This window comes from Saccoglossus kowalevskii, chromosome 1 (assembly GCF_978046115.1).
Source record: "Saccoglossus kowalevskii chromosome 1, keSacKowa6.1, whole genome shotgun sequence".
NCBI lineage: Eukaryota > Metazoa > Hemichordata > Enteropneusta > Harrimaniidae > Saccoglossus > Saccoglossus kowalevskii.
In genome coordinates, this window is record NC_140641.1 from 10,976,080 (window position 1) to 10,999,864 (window position 23,785).

General features: G+C 33.2%; 1 protein-coding gene across 1 annotated transcript; it reads right to left on the reverse strand.

Moving 5' to 3' along the window:
* Nucleotides 1–254: 254 nt before the first annotated feature.
* Nucleotides 255–17,748, reverse strand: LOC102807473 (N-acetylated-alpha-linked acidic dipeptidase 2-like). Its single transcript, XM_085498689.1, has 13 exons — nucleotides 17,666–17,748; nucleotides 16,505–17,162; nucleotides 14,538–14,892; nucleotides 13,667–13,795; nucleotides 11,940–12,078; nucleotides 11,192–11,356; nucleotides 10,661–10,765; nucleotides 9,680–9,864; nucleotides 9,030–9,161; nucleotides 8,122–8,301; nucleotides 5,756–5,969; nucleotides 3,418–3,601; nucleotides 255–3,076 (listed from the first exon to the last, which is right to left on the reverse strand). Exons 2-13 carry the CDS (start codon nucleotides 16,894–16,896, stop codon nucleotides 2,899–2,901), a joined length of 2,358 nt encoding a protein of 785 aa, XP_085354815.1. The 5' UTR covers nucleotides 16,897–17,162; nucleotides 17,666–17,748; the 3' UTR covers nucleotides 255–2,898.
* Nucleotides 17,749–23,785: the final 6,037 nt, after the last annotated feature.

A 23,785-nucleotide genomic window follows, 5' to 3' on the forward strand; every position in this document is an offset into this window, starting at 1 on the left:
ATATGGAGTTAAAACATAGTAACGAGTCTGGACAGTTTCCAATGGCAATGAAATATCTTCTTTTTTAACATTGTGTATGCACTATTAAACACATACAGTATTATTCCTTCCACACGGAGATTTGAACAAATGAAATAAGACACACAGTCAAAAAGCATATTTATAATAATTTTTACTGCATTGCAATTGCTTCTTTTAAAATATAAAGTCATTATAGTGATAAGATTACATTTTATTCATCTATTATACATGGCTAGTCAGCATGCAACATTGGTATTGTTTATTTTTCTACAATATTTATGAAAATGTAAACTACAGAATTGAACTTTGAGATGTAATCAGCGCCCTCTATAGACGATACAAAGTATTCACTTTATAAGGAGAGTATCAGAATAAATTTAACTTAATGCTACCTAGCTAAAATAAAACTATTTTCAACTATAATACAGAATCTATAAATTAAGCAATAAATCTACATAATGTATATAAATACAGTCTATGTAATATTTCCATCCAATAGATTAATTTATAAATCTACAAACCAATTGACTATTCGACATATAAACATGTTCAGTGATTAATCTTCATCAGACTTCTAATATAGCAATATTAAATTAAATTTTATATATACATATACACTACAGTCATATACACTACTTATAAATATACTATATATCTATTAAAATTTGTTTAACTATGTATTCACACACAAGAGACAAGTTCACATTAGGATATATGTACCACTACAGTAGTTCCTGCATTTTCAATAGGCAACTTATCAAGTTATTACTATTATTTATTCTTGAAGGTCATAGGTTGAGCTGAATTCTCTTATCACAATATAAGTCAGCAGTGCATGGCAGTGCAATCACACTTACTGAGGTCGAGAAGGCATTCAATCTAGAACTCAAAGCCAAGCATTTTTCTAAGTACAATTTAGAAGGCAGTAGTTGTCGTGCCACACATGCGCGAGATATGGGTCTCATATAAACAAAAATGGCGGATTTGACTGTTACACACTCCAACTACGCTAGTACATATTGAGAGGTTACCAAGCTATAATTAGGTATTTTTTTTGGTGTTTGGAAGGTATTGAAGGAGTCATCAGCGGTAACTAGTGCAAAAGACGCCTAGGGAAAACTCATATTTGTGATTTTATTAGAAAAGCACATCATGATTGGATTATGGAAAAATATATGTTTATCAACACAAAAGTCGCACATGCGTGGCGTGGCACGGCATGGCAACTACTGACCTTTAACTTAGAATATATACATACATTATATATAAAGCATGCACCCACCACCAGGACCAGTAAATTGTGTTATCATCTGGGCTTGTTCATGCCTGGGTGAGAACATTTAAAAAATTACATGCTGATTTTAGTATTGTAGAGATTGGGTTAAAGACACTTTAGATACTAAGTGTAAAAGCGTATTTACAATAAATGAGAAAAAGAATAAAATATGCAATTTACATCACTATTTAAAAAAAAATTACTTTACCGAAAAAAATACCTCTACAAGTTCACAAGTTCAAGGTTTTTGTACTGTCTCACCATTTACTACCAAAGTTTCTCAAATAAAAGCCTCTTAAAAAGACTATAAAATGTCTCAGTTAAAAAATAACAGCCTCTATCTTTGCATCATTAGCTGCATCAAGGTCAAAGTTCAATAAACAATAGAAACCCATTAAATTTGTCAAACTGGCGCATAGCTAAAGCGAAAAAGGAATAAGTTTCAAGATCAATAATGTTTTTAACAGAATAGACAATTGCTGCAATAATACAATTTGTCAGGGCTAAAAATATAATGCTGATCAGTCTCGTGCAGCGTTCACAGCTGTTGCAGTCAAATTATTTTTCATTTTCACTAAGAACCAATTTGTATTCCAGGGTGTCATTTTTTTGGGATACTCGTCAATGAAATTATTGAAATAGGAGGAAATAAACTAGATGTCTGTCACTATCATGTCAGTAAAAAGTTAACAATTAATATACTACTTTATTTTTATGAACAGTATGGAATGCGTTTCATGAATATGCAGTACTGTTTTTGCTCTATTAGAAGCATATCTCCAAATAAAATGCACAAAACTGTATTTATTGTATGCTATTGTTGCATACTCTATCATTTATGAAAGAGAATACCCCTCTAATAAAGAAAATAATCAAGGCATACAGAAATGTGTATTCTTAACACTGCAGTACAATGCATGAATCCAACAACATTCTACTTCACATGTAGGTAATTTTAACAACTCAGTTCCTTGAAGAATTCCAAACTTTTCCAGTATGTATTGTTACTGGGCAATCAAAACATATAATTAAGAGCTCAGAGCTCATTCTGCAGTTACATCAAGTTTTCAACAAACTTTGAACAAAATCGATGAAGTCTAAAAAATATAGGCATGAACACAAGAAATAAAAGAAACTGACTACCAGTATCATCATGATAAATACAATTTACATGTAATTTTGCTCTTTTTGAACAAAATAAAACATAATTGTCCAAAGAAAAAATTACCAATTGCACATACACACAAAAGAACCCATATTAATAAGGCTTAATAGAATTACAATGATAGATACAAATAAAACCAATATACACATAAACTTCTCATTTCTAAGTTTACAACATGTAGTATATATCACAGCAAACTCTTTTTCCACAATTTATGTATATATACAATGTAATTATGCCTACCAGAGACATACTTCGTTCAGTAGATATAACATTCTAACACTGATGCACCAGACACAAAAGCCAGCTTGTCCAAGCACCTGACACGTATCACAGGATTGCACCAGATAAAAAAAGTCCAGCTTGTCTATGTACAGGATATATTTGATTAGCACAGAGAATGCAACCAAGCTTCGTAAGTTAGAAGAAAAAAATTCTACCACCACCATGAGTTATCATCAGGAGTCAGCATATCAGATGCAGTGTCTATTGTGTATTGTATTAGCGGTATCAACCCAATAGCGGCCTCACAGTTATTCCAATGATGACGAGTTCCCTGACGTTCGGCAATTGCTGGAAAGGTGTCGTACTGTTTACTGCTATACAGAATGTGTCTGGAAATCAACAAAAAAATCAATAGTTATTTTCTTTAATGAGTTGCTACCAATTATAGTCCAATTACATTGTTCTTATTAAAATACAATATCAAACAAAATTATTTAAACAAGTTCTCAGTTACTCATTCAAAATTATGCACATCACATTTTTAAAAAAACAAAAAAAAACCATGAATAAATCGAATATCTGAGGACCAGAATGTAAACTTTTGTTTGACTAAAGTTGTTTGGACGTCACCAAGAATCAATAGACCAATTAATGGACATACACATGTATATACACAATCCTTGTATATATTCTTTACCTTGGTGTTCCCACAAGGCTAATTACCACATACCTGTAAGTGTCACTCCCATAATACCTTGTGTCTGGCACCAGAAAACTTCTCTCTAGGTGAGTCAGTAGGTCATTGACCATGCGTAGTTTCATCGTCTCGTCATAGATTTCTGAGTTTGAAGTCACATCAATATTGAAGTTTTTGGTAATATTTTCAAGCCTTGCCACTGCATTATTCACTGTGTCTGAAAAAGAGGAATCAGAAAAGAGTTAAGGTCATGTAGTGTCAGTGACATTGATTCAATAGAATAAACATAGCCTGTGTATTTAAAATCAAGTTTTTAGAACATCAAAGTCAAAGTTTATCATCCTCCATAAGCCACATAAATGTTTTCATAATTTTTTCAAAAATTTTGATCGAGACTTGTAGGCAATGGGAAATCATGTTCATTTGAGTCCGAAATTAAAAAAAAAAATGGAAAAGTTTTACAAAGAATATCTTTTTTTTTTTTTTAGATTTTTTTTTTCAACTTTATAGTGACCTCAATGAAATATGTACTATATTGCCTGTAAATAAATTAATTGAAAACGTTATGTTTTTATGGCTTTCGTCATGGGCTATGATGAGATGAAATTTGGGTTAAAACATAAATATGTTACTGTAACCTTGGAGACCAAATTTTACTATTTTTGTGCAAATAAGTGTGAAGGGAGAGGCTAGAATTAATATAAACTGCCAAATGAGTCCCAAGTAACAAACAAAATGAATAAAGTATGTCATTAATTGATTGTACTATTGTGATGACATTTCCAGCTGTTAACGAGACCAGAATTAATTCACAAAACAGGTACAGAAATGTGTTTCAAAGACGTCCGCAATCACAGCTTAGTTATACACTAGTCATTTTTGTAGCCATGCCAGCGTATTCAAACATCAAACACTATGGTCTGTAACCCCAACCAAAGACGGCATTTACATTCTCCAATAATTTAAACATGCAAATTGATTCGGCTTTGAGCATTTCCAACCAGCCAATCAGACTTAAGATCATAACATCCAAATTACAATGGACCAGTACCATGATTATGTTTTGTTGACATTCCAGACAACTGATAATTCTTAGCTTGTGTGTCACTATTAATATGTTTGCAAGAACAATGAAGTAATTGATAGGCATGAATTACCCAGCATTTGTTCTATAATTATTTTCAAATTCGTCAAAATATCCCGGTAGGACACATACTGGTAAAGATTTATAAATCTAAAAATAAACACAGTATTTACAAAGAAAACAGCTGTATGTGATATATGGCTGGCTTTAATTCACTCTGACACATATGATATAATACACAGCAAAATCATATTTCTATGTAATATTCAGTTATAAAAACTTCATCTTTTATCACCAATAGACCCTGATCGAATTAATTTTTTTTTTCAAACTGTTTAATGCGATAATTAGTTTAAAAATGAGAGTTTCACATTTTCTGTAATTTTCACTGAATACAATATTAATTTTGGACCAAACAGATGAAATGTGATATTGCTTCTAGTTTTTGATCAATTAAATTGTATTTTTTTGCAACATTTTAAGTGACAAGAGCAGACTATAAATAGAACTATTTTGTGGATGGTGCCTGAAGTTGACACTTTGGTACTCAAAAGGTTAATTACCATTTGAATTCCATCAAACTTGGTCTAATTATATCTACTCTGCTATAATTTCTTTTTTAATTTTGTAGCAAATTAACACAATTTCTTCATTTTATATATAAGTCTTGTTCAACATTTTTTGATAAAAAATAGTATACAAGACTGTCTGTAAAAAGCTGACAAATTAGTTGATTTATATATATTCAAAATATTTAGATGCAAAGAATCAAATATCAATTACTTTACACATTTTAATCAAAATTTGTTTATTTCAATTTAGTTGCAATCTTAGGAATTATTTTATTGATAGTAAATTTCAGTGGAATTTTTTTATTATAAAAATGAATTTTGGCAGACCATGATAAAAAGAAATGTAATAGCTGATTGAAGTGAAAGTAGAAATTATAGTGATATTATACATGCGAGTATTTAAATTTGATTTATACCATAAATTCACATCATGGGTGTACTCACAGCTTTTTTTTTGTGAATAACAAATTATCTATTGATAAATCATTCTTTTAATACAAAATCATAATCCATTGTAATTACAAGTTCAAATATCCAATTTTCATTTGTCAACAAATGAAGTGGAAGTTTGGGGTTGGATTATTAACAAATAATCTGCCCATATTAGTCACATATGATCAAGGACTCGCACAACACACAACTGTCAGTACTTGCTGTTACCAAGTGAACCTTGATTATATGCGCATATATTGAAATAACAACTCCATTTACTAACCTAGAGTGAAGTTTTTCTCTGCCAGTGTATCTCCACATTTATTGTCCAGTTTTGTTAGGTAGTCTTTAATTAACTGATTGGTATATGTGTAATCCCACTGTAGCATTGAGGCATCAGCCACAGATAATAAAAGCCGAGCAAATAGCTGTGATATGGCCTTATGGTATAAGAAATTAACATCATGGTATTTCGGGGCAGTATAGTACATATCAACCTGGAAATATGACAATACAGAGGGTAAATATTAATTAGCTTGACATGCAGTATAGTATGTATCAACCTGTAAATATGACAATACAGAGGGTGAATATTAATTAGGTTGACATACAGTATAGTACATATCAACCTGAAAATATGACAATACAGAGGGTAAATATTAATTAGCTTGACATGCAGTATAGTACATATCAACCTGGAAATATGACAATACAGAGGATAAATATTAATTAGCTTGACATGCAGTATAGTACATATCAACCTGGAAATATGACAATACAGAGGGTGAATATTAATTAGGTTGACATGCAGTATAGTACATATCAACCTGGAAATATGACAATACAGAGGGTGAATATTAATTAGGTTGACATGCAGTATAGTACATATCAACCTGGAAATATGACCATACAGAGGGTGAATATTAATTAGGTTGACATGCAGTATAGTACATATCAACCTGGAAATATGACAATACAGAGGGTGAATATTAATTAGGTTGACATGCAGTATAGTACATATCAACCTGGAAATATGACAATACAGAGGGTGAATGTTAATTAGGTTGACATGCAGTATAGTACATATCAACCTGGAAATATGACAATACAGAGGGTGAATATTAATTAGCTTGACATGCAGTATAGTACATATCAACCTGGAAATATAACAACACAGAGGGTGAATATTAATTAGCTTGACATGCAGTATAGTACATATCAACCTGGAAATATGACAATACAGAGGGTGAATATTAACAAGGTTGACATGCAGTATAGTACATATCAACCTGGGAATATAACAACACAGAGGGTAAATATTAATTAGGTTGACATGCAGTATAGTACATATCAACCTGGAAATATGACAATACAGAGGGTGAATATTAATTAGCTTGACATGCAGTATAGTACATATCAACCTGGAAATATGACAATACAGAGGGTGAATATTAATTAGGTTGACATGCAGTATAGTACATATCAACCTGGAAATATGACAATACAGTAGGTGAATATTAATTAGGTTGACATGCAGTATAGTACATATCAACCTGGAAATATGACAACACAGTAGGTGAATATTAATTAGTTTGACATGCAGTACAGTACATATCAACCTGGAAATATAACAACACATAGTGTGAATATTAATTAGGTTGACATGCAGTATAGTACATATCAACCTGGAAATATGACAATACAGAGGGTGAATATTAATTAGGTTGACATGCAGTATAGTACATATCAACCTGGAAATATAACAACACAGAGGGTGAATATTAATTAGTTTTACATGCAGTATAGTACATATCAACCTGGAAATATGACAATACAGAGGGTGAATATTAATTAGTTTTACATGCAGTATAGTACATATCAACCTGGAAATTAAAACAACACAGAGGGTGAATATTAATTAGCTTGACATGCAGTATAGTACATATCAACCTGGAAATATGAAAATACAGAGGGTGAATATTAATTAGTTTGACATGCAGTACAGTACGTATCAACCTGGAAATATGACAATACAGTAGGTGAATATTAATTAAGTTGACATGCAGTATAGTACATATCAACCTGGAAATATGACAATACAGAGGGTAAATATTAATTAGCTTGACATGCAGTATAGTACATATCAACCTGGAAATATGACAATACAGAGGGTGAATATTAATTAGGTTGACATGCAGTATAGTACATATCAACCTGGAAATATGACAATACAGAGGGTGAATATTAATTAGCTTGACATGCAGTATAGTACATATCAACCTGGAAATATGACCATACAGAGGGTGAATATTAATTAGTTTGACATGCAAAACAGCACCAGTACATTAGTTTCATAGTTTATTTATATGTAACAATGAAAAATGTATTATTATTGTATTTATTTGTGCCTAATATTTGTTCAGAAAACATTTTTTTATTGACTTTTTTTCAAAGCATTTTTCAATAAACAATTGAGAAGAATGCAATGTTTTTGGACAATTACATAAACAGACTATCATCACATGCTCTGAAAAGAATGCATAGACATCAATTTTAATTAATATAACTCACAGCTTTACACTACGATCACCAGCAATAATGAAAAACATCTCTAATTATATCAAAATATACAAATCTTGTTATTTTTACCTGTGTGTTGTTGAATGGCACGTAGTTAATATTAATTGTTGCAATGCCTAGTTTGTGTGGAAATACTAGATAATCACTGGCAGTACCAAACGTTTGAATCGGGTTTTCAAACGACTTTGTTTTCACCATCCAGTTAGTGTGCATTGTGACACCTTCCTTGAAATTCACTGGATCAAGCAGCTGAAAAAAACAAACAAAAAACAATTAATAAAAAGCTATAAACATATTGCTTGTTGATGCAGTTTTTCTCTTCATTTCTGTTTTCAGCAGGTGATGTGTGGAACCGTAATTTTTCTAGCCAAGTTTTGATGTGAAATTTCATTAATTTTTTCTGTAATTTCTCTTTCTTAAATTTGAACAAAAATGAACATAATTTCCCTCTGGCTACAGAATTTTACCAAAACATATTAATATACATTTTTTGGTGAAAGATGACAAAAGTTGGCTCAAATGATTAATAAAAAAACAAACATAAAATTGAATAAATTTTCTTACATTACAGCAACAATAACAATCATTCACTCTTCTTTTTTTTTGAATAAATTACGCATATAGTCAGAAATCCGACTACATTATAATAATCTGGGTACTGTATGTGGCACTGCAGCTCACCAGCCACCATGTCTATTCATTAAGAAAACACGGTTTTACAGACAGAGTCAAAAATTAAAACTCTGTCATCTTCTTCGTTCTGCAACATTGCATACAAGCCCAATATGGGTCCTATTGTTAAAGCCATTGTTTGTTTGCCACAAATTAAAAGTTGTGACAACTGTTGCAACAAACACGCAGTAAACACGCGAAAACTGTGCAGCGCTGTAAATTCAAAATATGATTGACTGTGAAATTAAAGTCATAGTCATATTATCATTGATTTTTATGTTCTGGAAATAATAATTATTATTCACCATTTTTGCAGTAGATGTAATAAGTCTAGATGTAGCAGCAGTTGACTCTACATGCAATGTGTAGTCACCTTGTACAGCCATATCCAGATCAATGTATACAACAGCTTTCTCCAATAACTTCAATCTGTGTTCCTGTAAAAAACAATGCTTGCATTATTATGCAAAAAATGTGTCTATCAATGCTGCCTTTGTCGTTGATGATAAACACCTAATAATCCTAGTACTAACTATGGTACATTCACCCATTCTATAGATCCCAGTACCGGTACTACCTACCTCAGCCCATTCTATAGATCTCAGTACTACCTACCTCAGCTCACTCTACAGATCTCAGTACTACCTACCTCGGCCCATTCTATATATCTCAGTACTACCTACCTCAGCCCATTCTACAGATCCCAGTACTACCTACCTCGGCCCATTCTATATATCTCAGTACTACCTACCTCGGCACATTCTATATATCTCAGTACTACCTACCTCAGCCCATTCTATATATCTCAGTACTACCTACCTCAGCCCATTCTACAGATCCCAGTACTACCTACCTCGGCCCATTCTATATATCTCAGTACTACCTACCTCAGCCCATTCTACAGATCCCAGTAGTACCTACCTCAGCCCATTCTACAGATCCCAATACTACCTACCTCTGCCCATTCTATAGATCCAAGTACTCCATGCATTACACCCCATGAACACATCTTGATAGTCCTCTTAGGATACCAATTCTCATCCTGGATGCTATGAAGATTCCTTGCTAGTTCCAGCATCATTGCCGTACCATTATAATTGTCCATGACACCACGGTGACTACCCATCATAACAAACCGATCTGCGTTGTGATGAAGGTCAAGTATACTGTTTTAATTTATCATGTTACAAGTGTCAGTGTTCTTGGAAATACTGAAAGTCAAAGTCTCAGTTGTTGTTGTGCTATTTACTTTGATTTAACATACAGGTTTAATTTATAGGGAAAGTATGATAAAAATATTTGTTCAAAATGTGTGTTTTCTCAAAAACTTTTCATCTATTCTCCGTATAATTTCAAAAAACTATGAACTTTGAACTAAATATACATAATTGCTGATAATTTCAATGGTGACGTTTGTTTTTAAACTGAAATGAACAGTATTCAGATTGTCATAAATATTTCTACACCAAATAATTTTGATACTAAATGTACTGTATTTATTTGAAGCGCATCTCTAATAGAAGCTCACATAAACAAAAAATCTCATTTGTTGTACCAGGGTATATACTGAACCATTGAAATATTACTCGTTTTCGACCATACAAACACCTTGGTTATCTATGTAAGCACATGTGCTACTAATAGAGCAAATACAGTATCAACCTTGACACCACAAGTTCCCTCTTTTCATATCATATTTATAGTCTGCATAGTCTGAAGATTGGGATAAAAATAACTAAATTTTGAGTAAAAACATTGACTCAAATTTCTGTCTCTGAAATGTCTGCTGGGTCCAAAATTAGGGTTCATTTCCAGAAATATTGAAGACTATAAGAAAAGAACAGCAGGACAATTTGTGTGAGAAAGTCTGGGGGTGAAAAGGTTAAAATGTAAAATATTCTTTAAACTTCCATGTACAAATGTGTATTAGACCAACCTCTAGTGCTATCAGCGTTTCCTTTCATTGTAGCTATAACATTGTATAATGTTTTTATCTTGGGTTTATTATTCACTTCCATGCGTACAATCCAAGGCGCTTCCTCTGAAAATAGAAATGCAGGCCATAAGTCTACAGTAGCATTGAGTTTAACATTATAATGTCGTCTAAGTTTCACATCAAGAGATACAATGCCCAATAATGCCTAATAATTAGTTCTTAGCCATGTGCTAGGCATGCAAACTGCTTATTCAATCAGAAATAAGCAGTCCTTGACATGTAGAAACCACACATGCTTATTCATGAATTTCTACAAGGTAATATACAAGTACCAAGCCTTTCCGATTTTGCAGTACCGATATTTCTTCAAATCAAACATTTCCTGCACAGTTATTGTGTGATACCGGGAGATACATACTTACAATGAACTTACAATGATCATAATGGAAGACTTGACGACTTACTCAGACAGAAATATTATGTGACACTGAATTTAGCTGCAGATGATTGGACAAAGGTGTTTATACATACTGTGACTTTTCCTGCCTGCATGGTAGGTTAGGTTTAACCCTCCTTGCCAGTGATCTGGGGCAATCTTGCCACTCATATTAAGCATTAAATGGAAAGCATCATCCGCTGAGATTGGCTGGACAGGAATGGAGGGTAAATGACCCACAGCTCCCGATGTGTATCCATCTAAGAAAAATTAAATATTCAAATATTAATATTTTATTGTATTCAATTATTGCAGTATGTCTAAGTATTGTATTATATTTTTATGAGTTTATGAAGATGTGTTGATGCAATACCGTAATGCCTGAGTACATACTTTGCGGTAATCCTATTTTAGCTTGTAGTGAAAATTTGATAAGAGACAAAAGCTCAAAATGCCAACAAAACAACTGTTTTGCATTATGCAAAGGGGTATGTGCAATGACGAGATCATATTTTAGTTTTGCCTATTATTGATTTTAGTTCAATGTGAACAAAAAAAAGAATCTTTAAATGTGATGTCAAAACTCATTCAATGTTGCCTACAAATAGGAAAATGTTGAACATTCAAATGAGTAAAAATACATTCAAACGAATACTGATACAACTTTTTATGGGGTACTATTATATTAATAATGTATAAAAAGAATATTGAATTGCATTTAATGCTTGAAGGTTATTAACATGTTAATTATTCACATTGTAACACAATATGCAAATTTCAACACCATTATTATGCTAATTAGCCCCCATGCTTGCGAGAACACTGTAGAGAATGAACGCTCACCTTTTGCTGGATATCCTGAGGTAAAGGGATCCTCAATACCATGTGGAGAGGCATGCCAGTCATGACTTGATATCTTTCTGTCTTCGGGATCTAAATAAAACAACACTCCCTTCAGACCATACTTCTCCGCTAATCTCACCTATGCAGTGTTGAGGGGTGAATGGATGAAAGAGATTATAAACTGGTCCCTACATATGATTAAAATTAATCTGACAGCAGAACAGATCAGGGTTATTCAGTTCTATTGCCTGACGCAATATGATGATATTAAATCCAGTTTGGTTAAATTTTTAACTTCTACTAGGCAAGCTTTTATTCTGCTGTGAATTCAAATCTAGAAGTGTGAACACTGGGTGAGATACCTGCATCATTACTCCTACTTTACTACTATATTTATCTAAAAGATCCACCCACTGCAAAAGTTAACAATTCGTACTACTGCCTTCAAACGTCATTATTATCTGACCATGATCACATTCTTTGTAACTGAAGTGTGTACACACACATTTATCAATATATATCAACAGAAGGTGAATACTATGACAGAACCCCACACCCTCCCGTGACTTTCGCAGCGAATGGAAGTTATTTTCACAAGTGATGTGGTATATCCTGCGACCGTACTTTAACGAGCAAAGCACATCACGAGTGAAAATAACTTTTATATGCAACGAAAGCCACAAGAAGAGTGTATGGTTCTGTTATTATTACATATGTTCCATATTTGATTATTTCATATTACCGGGATTGAATTTAGGTTGGGGAACCCCATTGCCCATTAATATGTTTCAAGATAGTGTTACACCCTAGCAACGCGTGTTAGTGTAGAACGCATGTCATTGTCTGAGTGAAAATAGAATAATCAGATGTCTAATCTGAGTCACTGTCTGAATAAATATTAAACTCATTGACATTTAGTTGGGGCCACGACAGAACCAGAACTTGAACTGGACGACTGTGATACACAGTTTATGTCTAAGTTAAAAGTTCTTCCACAGATCTGTGCATTGGCAAACATGCCGTGCAACTGCGGTACTCCACTGACGGGATGACTTTCGTCGACAGCGGTCGTCACTGAGCTTCATGCTACACTGCGTTTGTGATGTTGCTTGCTGGTCGTGGAAAAAATGAGTCTGATGATGAAAATACAGACGCAAAATTTGTTTACAAAATAAAAATAGTTCGGTTGCAAATGAAAGTACCATGTTCATTTGCATATTGATCATGAAAATACCAAAAACGTTATTGCATGGGTGATATGCAAATTAGTTTTAGTCAAAATAAGCGACTGCCTAAAAGTACCATTATACTGTTGTTCAAATTTCATTTCACTCAAACTGCTAAATATTGTTTATTTCCACAATGTTTTAAAAAACGGTACTCCTGAAGGGACTACTTGTTTGCTCTCAGACCTCATTTGCATATGGGGTGTGGAAATACTGATTTTGATTTCAGAGAAGAATCATAATAAACTGCAGTACATATGTAAAAATTATTATTTTGACATGCAACATAGTACTTACACAGGTACAGAATTGGTTTCCATGTATGTATTGATACTTTTATAGTGATGAAATGAACACATCAAACATTTTTATTATTATCCATGTTTTTTTTATAAATTAAAATTCAAACTAAAGATTTGTGGAAATTACTTGAGACTTGTAAAACGTTGGGCTCGAAAAAAGAACCAATCATTTATCAATCTCATTTAGACCTTACATTACCTTCTCATTATCTCTAGTTCTTCCATATCGTATTAAGCCTATTTTATCGGTTACTGTTAGATCAACTCCAATCTGTTCCAACTTTTCAAAATCTTCTTGGTCTCCATAATGAGCATAGATCAATTCACCCTGATGAAAATAAACATCACATTTGTATAAATTTACGAGGTTTTGCAGAGTAGAAATTCACATCAGTTTGGTTAATTGTCACTTTGTTATAATTACTGTTAATGCACACTGGTTTTTAATTTTGATTAGTTTAAGTGAAATCTGCTGAAGCAAATCATCACTAAAACTTTACTCACTATAATTCTACACATAATGGAGTTGTCTGTATTTATTTCTATAATGTATTTATGATTTTTACCAGATGGTACACCAAGATTGTACCTTTGGAGTATTTAAAGTTACTATTATGAATATAAAGAACAATTAATATTTTCAAAAAACCAAAAGGTTGTGAACTGATTTAATTTCATGAGAGATAAATTACTGGAAATTCCACAAGACAGTGAAATTTATGAAATTTTGTAGCAGTGAAAATTTCCGTGGGTCCAATGACATGGAGTGTCAGTGACTTTTAGAATATTTTGTCTTATAAACAAATGCCATGAGTTCCTGAAATTATGAACATTTCTAGCAGTGAAAATTAAATGACTTTACGGTAGTGAAATTAAATACCAAATTAATTTTATAACATAAGTAGATTGACCTTCTATTTGTGAGAATTTTAGAGAAGATAAATTGTAATGTGAGATCAGTGAGACTATAATTTACAAGCTTAATAGATATCACAAATCACTTTTAATGACATATGTATAACTGCTGACACAAAGTCACACAAGTGGTAATCTTAAACTGGATGATTTACCTCAACCATTCCTGTTGCTGAATATGCATAAAACATCGGTAGATTCCCTCCATCTCCTGCTTCTTCCTGCACACCACCATCTTCGTCCGTTGAGTTGCTGCTACTGGGTTGAGGTTCATTTTCATCCTCTGACTTTTCACCCTGATATGCAAATGAAGCTGAGTACCAAACGGCTCCCTCTGGTGACAGGACATCTACTTTGTTTGGTGTTCCTGGGATTGGGTAATTTAATGAGATTTGATAGGGTACGATTTCGACGCTGTTAAAACCATATGCATTGAACCTCAATGCAACATACTTGGCAATGTCTTCATCATCGTCCACTGGTAAACGATCCCTCTCATTGGCTAGAAAACTGTAAATGATGAGAAAATGAGATTAAATACAATAAAAATTCAAAATACGAGTTGAAATAGTATTTGAAAAATGAACTGTAGAACTAATTTCACAGCTTTAAGTCATTATGAAGCTGAATGGATTTTCTTGTCTGGGTTGCCAAGGAAACTAACACTGCCCTCCGACCTAAGTTAAAGTAGGTACGGTAATACACAACATAATAAACAGCATTATTAATCACTGCTCAAAAATCTGCATCACATGAGATTGTTTAGTTTGAGTTAACAACATTTGAATCACAATATTTACGTTGAATTCAAAAAATGGTCAATACTGTAATAGCTTTTGTACATAAATATACCTAGGTTTAGTCAATAAATTATGGGTAATCTTATGAATAAACTCACACAGTGGCTCTCATCTATCTGCCATATTATAAACCATATAAAACATAAACAAAACATATATATAGATATATATTCAGAATGGTAGTTATGTTTGGCAGTAAATTGTCACATGATCCAGTCTGTATTCTAAACTTTATTAGAGATTGATGACTTTCTTTTAAAAAAACAAATATAAAGTTTATAATATTTTTTTCTTATATAAAAGATATTAAAATTATACTATGACTCCTGTAATGAAAAAAATGTAGACAATGATAAGTTTAAGTCAAATCAAACTTTTTAAAATCAATATTTTCAACAGAGCTTCTGACAAATAAAGTAGGATATGTTACATGTTCTTGCCAAACATACATATTCAAAAAAGTTTAAGTTCCAACAAGTGGAATGCTATTTTGTTAGATTATCACAAATTAGCACAAAATTTAATAAGGCCTTATTAAAAAAAAATCAATTAATGTATAAATTTTTCGAAGAAAAAAAAAGCAGATTCTTTTTATTCATTATTAATTAATTTATTTATAGTACCTGTGTATGGTATCACTTATGTCACTCAAGGCAATAAATAAAATTGTTCAAGTAGTCACAAAATAACAATATCAGAGGCGTAAAATCTGATAATGAAATTGATTAATTGAGCCACTTAGGAGTCATTCATAACACACCCCTTTAATACTACCGGTATGTACCCATAGTGGTTACTCTGAATCCCATTTACGAGTCAGCAAAGACATTTTCTAAAGTACCCTATATATCATTCAGCTTGTTCAATAAATTATATTATTATAAATCTGTCACCGTGACGCCATAAGTTACAGCGCGCAGTAATTTTGCGAAATGTGAATTGCAAATATGGAATGATTATGCGCGTAAGCATCCTTTGCCACCAGGGTTTGACCGGACCCCACACAAAGTAGTTCACTAAATCTGTTCTAAACGTTTTGGATTTTGGCATTGCCATGATGTATTCCTGGGAGGAAAACATGTATAATTATAAGGTTATTATGAGGATACCTCAAAGTATGTACTTAGACAGTACGTCGCCGCTTCGACCTCAGCTGTGCGACAGTTGATACTCTCGCTGTACTGCCTTCATGCATACTTTAAGGTATTCTTGTAATAACCTCATACTATTACTATTTATTTATTTATTTATTATTTAATTTATTTATTTATTATTATTACCCACCACCATTACCTCAAAAAAACGATATATAACAAACTTACTTAGCAGTCGTTTGTATATTTGCGGATGATATGTTCCCTATTACATTGCTATGTAATTCTTGAAGTTTTTCAAGTTGTTTTAGGTGGTCATCAATTTCAGGCGTACAATCAGTAGTTGTGCTTCTCTCAACGGCAATAACATTGATAAAATATCCAACAAATAATCCCAACAGGAACAAGACAATGAATAATAAGATTTGGAAACAAACCCGTCGTGAACTGTAATACGTCGCAAAGAACCTATCCGTTTCTGAGTCACCATCAGTGACTTCGGTTATTGTCTCATTTTCATAATTATGATTTATAAATTTTTGATATTCTTTTGGATAGTTGTCGGTGGGTTCCATTTCGAACTGTTCTCCAGTGAAAGAGTTGCTCACATTGGTTGCCATTTTTAATACAACTTTTTCGCTTACACAGGTTCACATGGGAGCATAGGACAATGTTTAGCTTGGCAAGGTTAGGCTACCCCGCGTAATGTAAGTCTTTCTTTACCGGTATATAAAAGAATTATCTGATAAAACAAAGTTGTTTAGTAGTCAGTATGCACACTAATCCACTGGCATATGATCAATGAACACAATACGTGTGGTACCTTTCAATGGCGACTGCTGGTGACAAAGCAAACAAGGGTGTCTATGACCGGGCAGCACATCACCTATGGGTCGGGGCAGAAACAACACACTTGGTTAGTCATCGGTGACACAAAGTGAAAATAAATGCAAAGGAATTTTTTTTTATTGTCAATCGCATATTGTATGAGTAATCGAAATCCACTCGCGTGTCTAACAATGATCAGTAGGAATTCAATAGGGGAATGTTATTCAAAATTTAATCCTGGCAAAACTGTGACAAGATCGCCGCCGTACATCGGTCAATTAATGTCGCTAAACGCGAGTCTCGCGAACTACTAATATTTCATAGCTTCGCCCTGCTGACATAGGTATCGACATATCCGTGAAAGAAAAAAAGGGTACAATAGATACGGCTGTTACATACACGACGAAACATTCGGTGTATGGCCAATGTTGTCATGGCCGGCGGTATGTACCCCCGCTCGATCGATTATCACTGCTCGTCGGATATCCGCAGTTAATCTATTATTTCCCGTCGCGCGATTGTCTTACGTATCAGTAATGATTAAAAGGTGAGAAAACTTACCCAGATGTGTGAATAACTCGGTGACTGACGTGACCAACCCTACTGAAGCCATAGACGCCCTCAATCAACAGGTGACGCTGAAAAGTTTATATTTAGAACTCCCTAAGCGATTGACAAAGTACTCGTATAACCGTTTGTAGAGACTAAAATAAATGAGAGCGCACATGTATTCGTATCTGTATAAAAGTCGACACACAAGCAGCGTCTGATATAGCTAATGCAACAACAGTTTATTGACGCAAGCAAATTCGTCGGAAGAAATTTTATTTATTTATTTATTTATTTATTTATTTATTTATTTATTTATTTATTTATTTATTTATTTATTTATAGAAAACCAGACGAAAAACCTGTTACTAATATTATTACTGCTATATTTCAAAATACTATTTCAGGTTTAGTACTTATACTCACAAGAATAATTAAGTTTAACAAATTTGTTGGGCAGTTGCTGCTCATTCTCGATTTGGCACAAATTACAATTTTTGGTATGTATTTTATGACGGTATCAATATTACTAGAGAAGTCGCATAGCAAACTAAAACTATCCCATAAACAATTGACAATATCACATGAAACTGCACCAGATAGAACGAGTTAGATGGTTAAACCATAATGCAATAGGTTGTTTTAGTTGATGTTTCAGTTAAATGTTCAATTCGTTTTTTAATTCAGCTGGCGAGACTGTATGAATGTATTTTCAATTATCATTATTATTACTTGATTCTTCGGTTTATTTATCAATTTTACTTCCTTCCACAAATCAATTGATTTATTTATCACACGGTTTGCATTATTTGTTTTATTTCTTAAAGATGAACACATTTTTTTTTTAATTCAATACTCCACACTGTAGACCAAATCGAATTATGATTTATCATAAACTAACAAATGTTGCGTGTGTAGGGCCAACGACAGTATTCGTTTGATAAAAAATTAAAACCACTAATACGCACATGTAGTGATTGTTGTTGTATGTACCATCAAAACCAATGCACATGCGTAATAGATTATTTAATTGCTCGGTCGAACGAATCTGCAACCGTTGTAAGCAGTCACTCTATGTATTGTCGTTGCCTGGGCAACTGTCAATGTCAGAGTTTTTTCCTACTCATTTCATCACGAAGCCCGCCCTCTAGTGTTAAAATGTGGATGTCGCACAGTGTATGCTACAATCACAACGAAGACATTATTATCTCACCTCAGCCTCATTTGTACACAAAACTTTCTACTCTAAATAATAGACGGTATTCATACTGTTATCAACAAATAATGTTATATTTGTATTTTTTCATTCCAAAAGTGTTTTCTTTTCACGCTTTCTTTTTCAACCGATGATTCTAGGTCATGTTCTTGCCGAATGTTTATTAATATATGTCAAGGATCTCCAATAACGTAGAATGGATGAAAACACGATACTACAACTTGAATAACCACCTTGGCCCAGTCAGTTTCTTTAGCTTTAAGACTAGCGGTGTGTATTTGTACCCGCAATGTGGCAATCAAAAACATAGGGCCTAAGTTTGTTATTACAACTGTAAAGAGAAAAAAATAGCAACAGAAAGTGAAAGTAGAAAACGTCTAGCAATAACATTATATCTAGGTTCATCGCTTAGCGTAACATCAAAGGACAGCCCCACTCCACTCTGTACAGTAACAATAGAACGGAACACGTTTTTTTTTTTTTATCAAACCAACATTTTTATTGTTGCTTTGACATGCAATGTGAAGGTTATCTGTAGACGAAATTCGAAACCTACATTTACCCGACCGTGTCAATTTTAACATTAATGTAGTGTTGGCAAGTTTTTGCAATTCAGTTAGTTTTATGCAATTCGAAGTAAAATTATACCTTGAAATTTAAAGATGTGAATAGCGTCCAGCGTATGTCTGACCATCTTAGGCTTAGAGTAAGCCATGGACGCGACTACGAAGTATGACTCGTACTTTCAAAAAGTGCCTACAATGTTCTACACACACTGAACAGACTAATTCTTATAAACGACGATATTATAATATATCAGAAAATTGTTAAAAACAATATTATTAGCAAAATCACGAGTCAAAATTATTGAAACTTCTGAGAAAATAGTTAATATCAAGGAGTACTCACCATTCAGAGAGCGAGTAAATATCTAAGATTTACCTTCGGTGGTTGGGGTGGGGTTGGGGTGTTTGTGATATGGCATACGATAATACATTTCGAAATTAGTTATAAATGGTTATGCAGCACATGGTATTAGAGCAATGAACGATGTTCTTTCAGCTTTTCGAATTCACATGCAAACAGATGAAAACCAAACCATCCACTTTCGTATACCGCCCCAGTGTCAAGTCAAACATATTCCAAAATGAATTATTGAATTCAGTGTAGACGACTTCGATTATTGGAGCTTTCGTGGTTGGATTGAATTTGGCACAGTATCGATAATATCAATCGTAGTCATATTCAGATTGTAAACCACTATGGTTGTATTCATATGCAGATTGACTGGCGGCCATTTTGTTTAAATGAGTGCGCTTCTAGAGCCATATCTCTGATATGCTTTGACTGATTATGTTCAAATTTTATATATTCATTATACATCATGTTATATATATATATACATGTATTCAAAATGGCTGATTGGGTATTAATTAATGCTGTTCCAGAGCAATATTTCTCAATATGAACAAGATGTCAATCATTTTAATGTTAAAAATCATTATAATCAAGCATCATCTTCTGATATCTTCATGTTCCGACTATATTACTATATACAAAACTATATATCTTAAATTTGATAACTAACGGGGACTGTGCCATGCATGGCTTGTTTTTTTAAACCATTTAGAGAACTGTCTGTGGCCAAATTGTTTGATAGTCTGTTATCTTGTTGCCATGGGAACAAAACATTTGTCATCCATTTTGGCAAGTCGTAATTATCTCATATATTTTGGTAAGATTGAGAAATAGCTGTGTGTATTGGTGGGTTGGGGTGCTTATTTTATTCGAAACATGTAAGGAGGGACCTTAAAAATTCTACATCTGGTTGGGGGGGACACCCGAAATAAATTGCAATAAAAAACCATCTCTTCAGACCCCCCTAAAAATTTCAATGTTAGCAGCCTATGATGGTATTCCTAAGCAGATTGTAAACCTTTGCAGTTGTATTCATATGCAGATTGTAAACCTTTGCAGTTGTATTCATATGCAGATTGTAAACATTTGTAGTTGTATTCATATGCAGATTGTAAACCTTTGTAGTTGTATTCATATGCAGATTGTAAACCTTTGCAGTTGTATTCATATGCAGATTGTAAACCTTTGCAGTTGTATTCATATGCAGACTGTACACCTTTGTAGTTGTATTCATATGCAGACTGTAAACCTTTGCAGTGTATTCATATGCAGATTGTAAACCTTTGTAGTTGTATTCATATGTAGACTGTAAACCTTTGTAGTTGTATTCATATGCAGACTGTACACCTTTGTAGTCGTATTCATATGCAGACTGTAAACCTTTGTAATTGTATTCATATGCAGATTGTAAACCTTAGTAGTTGCATGTATTCATACGCCGATTGTAAAACCTTGTAGCTGTATTCATATGCCGATTGTAAACCTTTGCAGTTGTATTCATATGCAGATTGTAAACCTTTGCAGTTGTATTCATATGCCGATTGTAAACCTTTGCAGTCGTATTCAAATGCAGATTGTAAACCTTTGCAGTTGTATTCATATGCAGATTGTAAACCTTTGTAGTTGTATTCAAATGTAGATTGTAAACCTTAGTAGTTGCATGTACTATTTAGGTTATCTGTAGACGAAATTCGAAACCTACATTTACCCGACCGTGTCAATTTTAACATTAATGTAGTGTTGGCAAGTTTTTGCAATTCAGTTAGTTTTATGCAATTCGAAGTAAAATTATACCTTGAAATTTAAAGATGTGAATAGCGTCCAGCGTATGTCTGACCATCTTAGGCTTAGAGTAAGCCATGGACGCGACTACGAAGTATGACTCGTACTTTCAAAAAGTGCCTACAATGTTCTACACACACTGAACAGACTAATTCTTATAAACGACGATATTATAATATATCAGAAAATTGTTAAAAACAATATTATTAGCAAAATCACGAGTCAAAATTATTGAAACTTCTGAGAAAATAGTTAATATCAAGGAGTACTCACCATTCAGAGAGCGAGTAAATATCTAAGATTTACCTTCGGTGGTTGGGGTGGGGTTGGGGTGTTTGTGATATGGCATACGATAATACATTTCGAAATTAGTTATAAATGGTTATGCAGCACATGGTATTAGAGCAATGAACGATGTTCTTTCAGCTTTTCGAATTCACATGCAAACAGATGAAAACCAAACCATCCACTTTCGTATACCGCCCCAGTGTCAAGTCAAACATATTCCAAAATGAATTATTGAATTCAGTGTAGACGACTTCGATTATTGGAGCTTTCGTGGTTGGATTGAATTTGGCACAGTATCGATAATATCAATCGTAGTCATATTCAGATTGTAAACCACTATGGTTGTATTCATATGCAGATTGACTGGCGGCCATTTTGTTTAAATGAGTGCGCTTCTAGAGCCATATCTCTGATATGCTTTGACTGATTATGTTCAAATTTTATATATTCATTATACATCATGTTATATATATATATATACATGTATTCAAAATGGCTGATTGGGTATTAATTAATGCTGTTCCAGAGCAATATTTCTCAATATGAACAAGATGTCAATCATTTTAATGTTAAAAATCATCATAATCAAGCATCATCTTCTGATATCTTCATGTTCCGACTATATTACTATATACAAAACTATATATCTTAAATTTGATAACTAACGGGGACTGTGCCATGCATGGCTTGTTTTTTTAAACCATTTAGAGAACTGTCTGTGGCCAAATTGTTTGATAGTCTGTTATCTTGTTGCCATGGGAACAAAACATTTGTCATCCATTTTGGCAAGTCGTAATTATCTCATATATTTTGGTAAGATTGAGAAATAGCTGTGTGTATTGGTGGGTTGGGGTGCTTATTTTATTCGAAACATGTAAGGAGGGACCTTAAAAATTCTACATCTGGTTGGGGGGGACACCCGAAATAAATTGCAATAAAAAACCATCTCTTCAGACCCCCCTAAAAATTTCAATGTTAGCAGCCTATGATGGTATTCCTAAGCAGATTGTAAACCTTTGCAGTTGTATTCATATGCAGATTGTAAACCTTTGCAGTTGTATTCATATGCAGATTGTAAACATTTGTAGTTGTATTCATATGCAGATTGTAAACCTTTGTAGTTGTATTCATATGCAGATTGTAAACCTTTGCAGTTGTATTCATATGCAGATTGTAAACCTTTGCAGTTGTATTCATATGCAGACTGTACACCTTTGTAGTTGTATTCATATGCAGACTGTAAACCTTTGCAGTGTATTCATATGCAGATTGTAAACCTTTGTAGTTGTATTCATATGTAGACTGTAAACCTTTGTAGTTGTATTCATATGCAGACTGTACACCTTTGTAGTCGTATTCATATGCAGACTGTAAACCTTTGTAATTGTATTCATATGCAGATTGTAAACCTTAGTAGTTGCATGTATTCATACGCCGATTGTAAAACCTTGTAGCTGTATTCATATGCCGATTGTAAACCTTTGCAGTTGTATTCATATGCAGATTGTAAACCTTTGCAGTTGTATTCATATGCCGATTGTAAACCTTTGCAGTCGTATTCAAATGCAGATTGTAAACCTTTGCAGTTGTATTCATATGCAGATTGTAAACCTTTGTAGTTGTATTCAAATGTAGATTGTAAACCTTAGTAGTTGCATGTATTCATATGCCGATTGTAAAACCTTGTAGCTGTATTCATATGCCGATTGTAAACCCTTGTAGTTGTATTCATATGCAAATTGTAAACCTTTGCAGTTGCATTTATATGCAGATTGTAAACCTTTGCAGTTGTATTCATATGCCGATTGTAAACCTTTGCATTTGTATTCATATGCAGATTGTAAACCTTTGCAGTTGTATTCATATGCCGATTGTAAACCTTTGCAGTTGTATTCAAATGCAGATTGTAAACCTTTGCAGTTGTATTC

Excerpts from the sequence above, each read along its gene's own strand:
- LOC102807473 (XM_085498689.1), bottom strand. The coding sequence starts at position 16,896 with ATGGCAACCAATGTGAGCAACTCTTTCACTGGAGAACAGTTCGAAATG. Across the intron at positions 12,079-13,666 it reads GAACTAGAGATAATGAGAAG|GTGAGATTAGCGGAGAAGTA; the intron begins GTAATGTAAGGT and ends AACACTGCATAG. Across the intron at positions 9,865-10,660 it reads AAACGCTGATAGCACTAGAG|ATCGGTTTGTTATGATGGGT; the intron begins GTTGGTCTAATA and ends ATCACAACGCAG.